Raw genomic sequence first — 9230 nt, forward strand, 5'->3', positions numbered from 1 at the left:
CTCTCCAGGGGCAAAGGGAAAGGTGCTAGTTAATAGGTGCTGTTTTCACTGCTCAGGCTTCCCCTTGGCCATTGTCTCCCTGAATGGAGACACAGCCCCACTGTCACCTAGAAGATCCCTCGACTGAGTGAAGACAGTGAATATTGAATAAAGATGCCCTGAGATGGTCAAAAGCAGCTGAAGATGAGCTTCAGAATAAGGCAAGGGCAAGACAGGATCTAAAGAGGTCTAAATAGGGTAGGGAATATGGGATATGGAAATGAAGCAAGAGGTAGGGTAGAGATGGAGGTGGAGGAAGATCCCTCCCTGTGGGTTCAGTGCCCTTCTCCCTTCTCCTATCACCATGAATGCCCAATGGAAGAACCATTAAGTATCTCCTAGAGCAAACCTCTTATTCTGCAGAGTAATAAACTGAGGTTTGGAGATTTAACTGAGTTGTCCAGCGTCATATATTGAATCTGTGGCAGAATCAGAACCTGATGTCTTCACTCTTAGCCTCATGTGCCCTCCTCCCGCCCCTCCTAAAGGAAGGCAGAGCCGCGGAAGGAGACTTGCAGGTAGACAATGAGCAGGCAGAGGGAGGCCCCGAAGAGGCACCAGCGAAGAGAGAAGAAGTTGTAGCGCGAGCACTCTTGGGCCCTTGGCTGGGAGCCACCAGAGAGGGTGTAGGTCGCCTCTTCCTCCAGCAGCTTCTCGCTGGGCTTCCAATGCACGATGCCCTCTTTGCAGGCCTCGCAGAACTCGCTGCGATGCTGCCCGCTGTCTGGACGGCTGGCCACGTGGATGCGGTACTGGCCACCGTCCTCGTCGTAGCACTGCTCGCGCAGGCTGGTGATGAGGTTGTCCACCAGGCTCTCAATGTTCTCCTCCAGCATGCTCGAATCGTCTAGCCGCGCCGTGCCACACTCGTAGCACAGTTGCTTGAAGACGCGCATGCGCACCGAGCCTATTCGCTGGTCGCGGTCCAGGTGCATATGGAAGAGGATGACCACGTGGGCCGACTGCCAGGTGTGCCAGCACCAGGAGCAGTGGAACCTGCAGTGATGGAGCAGAAGGATAGAGAAGGTGGGCCTCCCTCCGAGCGGCAGCCTGCTATGGAGGAGTCCGGAAAAGAAGGGCCCTGTGTACCTGGGTCTGTAAGTAGAAGCAAAGTGTTTACTGCCGCTCCACCGCCCCGCCTCCCCCCCTCCCCCGGAGACTTTACAGCTCAAGCCGGCCAGCTCCACCTTCTCCTGGTGAGCTCCCAGGGGCCTGGAGCAGCCTCCTTTAGGAGCCTGGCTCAGGAGCCATCTGGCTTCCAGCTGTGCTCTCTAGCCTGCCTCCTTTGTTGCCTCTCTCCCAGTGGGGTGGTCCCAGCTCCCCACAAGCTTAATGCACTCAGAATATACACCTGAATGCTAAACAGTGGTCACTCCCCAATCTAGGTTTATTCCTCATTTGTGAAAAGCAAGGTGATGGTGACCAATAAGGGTTCTTCTGCTCAGACCTCCCATGACTCTGATAAGGGCTATAACTAACACATCTCACTCACACATTCAGCCTGCTTTGGGGAGAACAGAAGATAGCTCCAACTGTGCCAAGCACAGACCACTGAGAATCCACCAGATGGGCCAGTGGCTCAGTGATGGGCCAGCAAGGAGAGGACTACATGGCTTGGTCCCTGCACCTTCACAAAGAATACTTTCTTCTCTCATGACAAATCATCCTTAGATCCCTCTCTACCCTGCAATTAGAGACTGGAAAAGTGGATCCTGCTCTGCATCCCCCTCCACACATGTGCACTCATGCACACTCACACACACACAGGCCACCTCGGCTAACCCAGGGTCCCTAGAGTCCCGGTCTGCGGGAACATGGAAGGAAGTGGCCTGGGGCTCATCTAGCCTAGCCCCACTCCCTCAGCCCCAACGCAGTGCTTGTACAACTTCAGTGACGGGGCATTCATTACCTCCAGGCAGTTCCTTCCATCCCTGAGATGAACCTCTTACAGGTACCTATTACAGAGGCTTTACAGGCAATCTAGGGCTCACTGGGATGAGTCTGCCCTCACTGATGACCCTCTCTGAGCCCCTTGCATGATGACCCTAAAGCACTTGGTATGTGGCTGGTGCAACTAAGGAAATGACTAGTGATCAGGAACTCAACTCAATGCAACAGACATCACCAAGCACCAAGCACCCCAGGTTGTGGGGTAGAGATGAGGCCAAGCCTGCCCCTGAGTCCTGGTGCCCAGGGACAATGTGAGGACAAAATAGTATCCAGTACAACCCAAGGCAAGGTTGTAAGAGAAAGCAGCCTGACTGGTCCCAAGCTAGAAGGGCCCTCCCCATGCTGGCCAGAGCTGTGGGCCACCAAGGTTCATGTGTCCCAAGGCTTAGTGGTAAAGTGAGCATGTGCACAGAATAAGCACAGAGTAGCAGTTCTCTAGCCTTGCCTGAGGCCAGCTAGGAGCCACAGGTCACCAGCCAGGAATAGGCCAGCTGAGCCCTGAGGCAAGAGGATCCATGAGTCTGGGTAGCTCAACCCCCAAACCCCTGGGACCTTGTACCTAAGTTTTCAGCCCTTTGCATGCCTCCTACCAGCCAGCTCAGGAGCTTAACATTTTCAGCCTCTTCCTTCCACACCTTTTTAAATCAAGCTGATCTAGAGTTCTTTCCTCCCCCTCAAGCCAGACCTCAGATCTTAAATCTCCAAGTATCAGACGTAGCAGGAAAGGACCTTAAGGGTGATCAGACTTTCATTTTACTGAGACAAAATTGAGAGAAAGAAAGCCCTCTGTGCACACACAGCTAGTCAGAGACAGAGCCAGGACCCAGCACATAACAGGTGCCCAAAAGGTGTCTCTTGAATTGATTTGAATAAAGTAAACGAACCAACCAACCAACCAACCTCTGTCTCTCTGTCTTTTGCCCCAAAGAGAGGTTTTCTCTAATATTTACAAGCTTTGGGGTCAGAGTAGAAATGGAAGCTCTCCCCGAAAGCCTCTTTCTGTTCCCACCTTCACCACCATGTTGCACCGCAAAGAGTTTCACATACAAATATGTGTGAACAGCTTAGTCTGTGTGTCCACACCCTCAAAGCACAGCCACCTCTTGGCCTGCCAGGTACCTAGCAGTACTGTCTGTGTCCTTGAGTCAATGGATTCAGGGAAGAGGCCTGCCCAGATCCTGGAGAGGAGCTTCAGGCAGCTTGGGCAGGGAATTCTGTGATCTCAATCCCAAATGACAGTCTACAAAAGGGAGAGGCATGTGGGCTTCAGATGGACATGTCCCCTTGGCACTGTGGGAGACCTGCAGCTCCTATAAAGTATGGGACACTGGGCCGTATAAACCCTAAGGGAATTCCTACCCAAAGCTAAGTCTTTTTGTCACCAACCTACGATAATAGAGCTGGAAGAGACTTGACTGAGACACTGGTTTCGCAAATGTGAAAACTGAAACTCAGAGAGGGAAAGTGACTTGCTCAAGTGCACAGAATTATTTAGCCGTAGAGCCAGTTTTTAGAAAATAATGGGTGGACAATAAATGTTTTCATATTCACATCAAATTGGACTGAGCTGACTGAACAGACCTAGGACCAGAGCACAGTCCCTCATCCCAAAACTAAAGCTTTCCTTAGTGGACCTGATGGCCTTCTCCCCTCAGTCCCCACTGTTCTTTAAGAGGTTATGAAAATAGAAAACATTTTAGATGTCGGAGATTGCAGAAGTATTGAAGATAATTACAGCTGTTCATTTACCATGGTAAATCAAGACCCAAAGACAGAACACAGCTTGCTGGGGTCACCCAGCGAGTCAGTGGTATAGCTGAGATTAGAACCAAGACCTTTTTGATCCATCTGGAAGGTTCTTCTCTACCCCTTACCCTGAGCTGACACCAGGAAGGGGCTCTACATGTGTCTCTGCCTCCCCTTGGAAGGTGCCCAGGGCTGTGCTCCAGGGGCTGCCTGCAGGGCCTTCCTCCCCAGACCTCTCACCTGCCTGAGGCATGCTGCTCCAGGTACTGCTTCCAGCCTGGGGCCAGCTCGTTGGGCTTGAGGTTGGGGTCTATGATGAGTTCCCAGCTGTCAGCTGGCTTTGCCACCTCCATCTTTTCATAGAAGACTTTCTTCCACTCGCAAGTGGTCAGACTGGTAGACATGGCCCTGTTGGAAGGAGTGGAGGTTTGAGCTCCACCTGAGTGAGAACACAGAAATAGCCCAGGCAGGTACAGGGCAGTTTGGTCTCTGCAGTCTGAAAATCTGCATCTCCAAGACCAGGAGGAAACAGGACCCAGCAACATCGTTTGTTGCCCTGGAGCCTGTTACCATGGCAGCTGGGCCAGGTGCCAAGAGCCAGGGCTGAGGAGAAGGGAAGTCCCAAAGGAGAGCTCCAGGGCCCTGACCTGAGCTTGGAAGAAGAGCTGGGTGGTGACACCAGCTAAATGAAGCAATCAAGGTGGGAGGCTCAGTTCAGACCACACTCACCCTGGCTTTCAGGGGCCTCCAGAAAGCAAGGACACCCTATTGCTTTTCCCTATTGCTTCACCCTATTGCTTTTCCAGGCATCCTCACATCATGTTCTATGGTAACTGTGTCACCCTAGGGAGCCAAAGAGAAGCAAGGATGGGGAGATGCAGAGCCTGCAGCTCCCACAACCCCTGATGGGCTAGGACTACCGTTTACCATGTGCCAAGCACTAGTCACTTGACCTGTGTGCTGGCTAAGGCAGGGATTAGATACCCCTTTATCCATATATCAAGAAACCAAGGTTTACACAGCTCTATGGGGCTCATCTAAGACTCGAATCCCGGCCTTCTGAAATTAAGCACATTTGTTCTTTTATTGCAGTACTGTTGATCTCCTAGCACAAAGATAGGGACTGAGAGGACTAATGTGGTCTCTTTGCTCGAGGAATCTCAGACCAGTGGAATGTAATTTAACATGCTGTGAAAAGTACAATAATAACATTTTAGATTCATAGAGTCATAGAATTGTTAAAACTCATTTGCTTCCTGGTCCCAGGCCATGCTAAGGCACCTGCTGGAGAGACATTTGTTCTGTGCTGCAGGGTCCTGCTGCTTTAGCTGCTGCTGGAAGGAGCCTGGCAGGAGGGTACCCAGCAGCTCCCTGATGCCCAATTTAAATACTTTAGAGACTAGAAGGGAACTTGATGCCAAATTTGCATAATCCAAATGAAGGCACAGTCACTGGAGCAAGGGAGGCAGCCATAGCAGTGAAGACCAGGTGATTTGCCAGCTTGTTCTAGCTCTGCTGCAACTTGTATGTGGCCTTAGAATCCAGTCACTTCTCTCAGTAGACATTGGTCTTCTCACCTGCACAGAGAAACCTGTGCTAGATAGCATCTGCGTTTAAGGCCTCCTCCAGCTGTAATCATCTTATGGTTCTTTAACCAGGAAATAAATCCCTAGACATTTGGAGGCACAGAGTGAAGCTCATGCAGAATTGAAAAGGGTTTCTGGGAATTAGCACAATTTTCAGTGCTGAGTTCCAGACTCGGCACTTGCCTCCAAGAGTTTATTGCATGGGGTGAGGTTGGGAACAACACCACTGGATTTTCTCTGGGAATGAGACTGTGTCTTCTATTAGCATTGTGCTAAAGGCCTCAGAAAGGCAAAACAACGTCTTATAGCCCTTGACCAAGAGCTTTATTTTTTTTTAATCTGACTTTTTCATTGTACTCTCCATCTCTTTACTCTCTTTACATTGAAATAAGAACATCTGAAGCTCGGAAATTGGAAGCGACTTGGCTAAGGCTTCAGGACTGGTCTGCTCACGTCTTTTCGGGGGCCCTTTCAGCAGTCAGCTACCAGTGCAAGTGAGATGGGGGGACCCATGACTTCCCAGGAATCGAATGAATTGAGGAGCTTATGGCCCAACCTAGAGTTGTATGCCAGGAGTGAATGTCTGAGAAATAATGTTTTATTGTTCCTGGAACAAATGATAAAGAACTAAAATCAAAAAGATAGAGGGTGAGAATTGTCAGAGTTTATCTTCATTTTTGCTCAAATAATGCAACCCCTTTAGGCCTCATGTCAAGTTTAATTTAGAGTGGGAGCCTTCTAAGAAGAAACCAATATAATTCATCTTTCTGTACAGCAGCCCTAATTTCTCTTAAGAAAACAAAACAAAACAAAACAAAAACTTGCTTGTGATGTAATCAATGAACACAGTTACTACCTTAATTTTCTGCAAATGTCACTGGGTTGCTCCACAAGTCACAATTTAAGAGCTCACTAAGATATAACTGTGAACAGCTATAGCCACATCACACACTGGCAGCTTCATTATACATTGTTGCCATAGTTTTAATCTAGGTAATACTTATTAAAATAAAGGAATTTGTATTCCTTTATAAAATAAAATACTATACACCTGTATTCTGTAAACAAACTTGGCAAAGGGGAGGTGGATAAAAGAACCAGTCTCTTCTCCGATTTGAAATGTGGCTTAATAAATACTTTCGTAAAATATTCATTACTTAAATGTTACTTATTAGAATAGCACAGGGGATGTCAATATGGAGCCTGAAATATAAAAGTAGTGAAAAGTTGTACCCTCACCCTAAAAATTTCAATACCTGGTCTTGAAGGGGGTACACAATATCCCCTATACCTGCTATCGTCCTGGGAAGAACTAGCCGTTGTTTCTAAAGGAATATGTTGTCCCACAGGCATTTAGGGGGCAAAACAAAAAGGAGAAGAAGGTTAAGTAAAACTGAGTTAGTTGTTCAGGATATCCCGGGGAATGCAAGCTATGTCCTGTCTTCCCTATTTTTCCACAGTCCAAAGAACCATGGAATGTGCTGCAGGGCAAATCCTAGGTCCCAGGGAATCTTTCTCAAGAGCAGATAGGAAGGCTTCTTCTCACCCCCAGGATGCAGTGCTGGGTGGCAGGCTGGGTGGCAGCCTGGTCTAAGCTCCAGGCTTTGGGGCTGGGGGTGACTTCTGAATCTGGGGGATGCTCACATGGTCAGAATAGTTCCCAGCTGTCACACAGTGTGTGCAGGAAACAGACAACTTTCGAAGAAGATCTCATGCTCTTTCATCACTTGTCAGCAACCAGAACAACTGCAAGCAGGCACGATTTTATTCCTACTGGTATTCAAGGGTCCAAAACCTATGGGCCATTCTCTAGGTACCCCCAAGTCTGTATTAAGGAAGCTTTTTTTCAGAGCTTTATTATCCTAGGCAGAGCTTTGGTGAAGAATAGTCAAACTATCTATGGGAAGTACATAAGTAAAAAGAGTGAGGTGAGAGCAGGGAGCATTCCCTCCAAGGAAAAAAGGATGGGATTGAGTGAGTGAGTTGGTGGTGCAGTAAGGAAGAATAGAAAACTCTCTGCCTACAAGAGACAGTCAAGCTCAGAGGGATGGAGATACTTTCAGCAGACGCAGTCTATGCTTACTTTTGTCCAAGGGGTTGAGGGCTCCATCAGAGTCCCTTAGCTATACCCAGAGAATTTGTGAGCTTCTGAAGAGTCGAGGCTTAGCACACACTCACTGAGTAACCCTGGCTCCTCTCTAGGACAATCCTAGGCATCATGGCAGAGCAGAAAAGGAAGTATGGGGAAGCTTACTGCAGGTCTTCAAGCTTTCATTCTGAAATAATATTTGTCACGTTTCCTCACATTCCATTGGCCGAAACAGGTCATACAGCCAAGTGTGCAATGAGGCAAAGAACTAGATCTTGCCAAGGAATGGGTGACACTTTGGGGAGTGGCACCAAATATTTTGAACAATAATGAAATTCATCATAGCATCCATCTGAACCATGGCACCTTCCTGGAACAATCGAGCTAAATGGATACTATGGTACAGTGTAGTCAGAAATCTTGAATTCTATTCCTACTCTATCATGAACTGCTCTATAACCTTAGTGAAAAAAGAAATATCCATGAAGGACAGAGACCACATTTCTTAGATTCTCCAAAAAGATCTGCATTTCGAGGCTATTGACCTTGTTTCTCTAAAAGAACATGTACTTAGCAGACCATAGTTTGTGTGTATGTATGTATATATACATATATACATACATATATATATATATACTGTACATGTGAGTATATATATTAGTCATGAGCCTTAATCTAGAACTTTGGTGATCCAACCTTCAAGTCCTAGCAAAATGGCTTTACTAAATTCCCTTGTACAGTCGGGCAGAAAGATGTATTTGTAAAAATGGTAATTAACAAAAGCATGTGCTTCAACACCACGGCTTCTAACCACCACCAAGACTGTTCAGAGAACATTATCCTTGAAGTTGGCAATGAGGATGCTACTCTGCCTAGTTCCAGTATATGGGAGACAGGATTACAAGGACCAACCTTTGTGCTGACCGCTGATTTTAAAATGCTAATTTAAAAATTATTCATAAAACAGCAATACTAGTATGATAAGACAGGAAAGCATCATTAGACCAAAATGTACATGAAGACGGGAACCCAGAAAGATGGGCAGAGCGTTGAAAATAATTTTACTCTGGAAGACGTTACCAAATTCAATGAACTAGAGGTGTCGTATTTATTCCTTCAGAAGACCCAGGACAACAGATGACATGGCCCGAGGTCCACCCAAGGAAGGGATCATAATATGAGCCCCTCTGCTCAGAGAGCCGGAACCACAAAGGGCCAAGCACCTTCAGCGAGACGACGAACAAGAAGCACTGGCCCTGGCACCATGCCCGGAGGACTGCAAAGATGATGCCTTGATATAAATATGTATATAAGCCCAAATATATGAGCAAATTCATTACATATGAATAAACTATATGTCCAGTTAAAAGACAAAGATTGTTCTATTGAATTAAAAACAAAATCAAATCATAATCTTAATGGAATATTGTTAGACACCTATCTGATTGGCAAAGATGAAAATGCTGATCATGCAAAGGGCTGATGAGTAAATGGAGCAATATGATCTGTCATGCACATTTGGCAAAAATTTATATAACTCTTACAGGGAACAACTTGTCATTGTCTTGCAAGGTTAAATATTCAAGAAACTTATGCTCCAGCAATTATATTCCTGGGTGTATATCCTAGAGAAGCTCTTTCACGCTTTCACCAGGTTACATCTGTGATAATGTTCATAAGATCATTGTTTAGAATGACCCAAATTACATTTCAATGCATTTCATTACATTTCTCTCTATCCTGGCTTATTTCTCTGTATTCGATCTATATATATAATATGTATATATACAAGTTAACAAATTTAAAACCTAAACTATATC

At 46.7% G+C, this 9230-nt stretch overlaps 1 protein-coding gene across 1 annotated transcript; it reads right to left on the reverse strand.

Moving 5' to 3' along the window:
• Positions 1–521: 521 nt before the first annotated feature.
• Positions 522–4245, reverse strand: RTP2 (receptor transporter protein 2). The gene is made up of 2 exons (XM_016136240.2): positions 3976–4245; positions 522–1035 (listed from the first exon to the last, which is right to left on the reverse strand). The coding sequence occupies exons 1-2, from the start codon at positions 4137–4139 to the stop codon at positions 522–524; spliced, it is 678 nt and encodes a 225-aa protein (XP_015991726.2). The 5' UTR covers positions 4140–4245.
• Positions 4246–9230: the final 4985 nt, after the last annotated feature.

The sequence above is a fragment of the Rousettus aegyptiacus genome, unplaced genomic scaffold (assembly GCF_014176215.1).
Source record: "Rousettus aegyptiacus isolate mRouAeg1 unplaced genomic scaffold, mRouAeg1.p scaffold_m13_p_4, whole genome shotgun sequence".
Taxonomy (NCBI): Eukaryota; Metazoa; Chordata; class Mammalia; order Chiroptera; family Pteropodidae; genus Rousettus; species Rousettus aegyptiacus.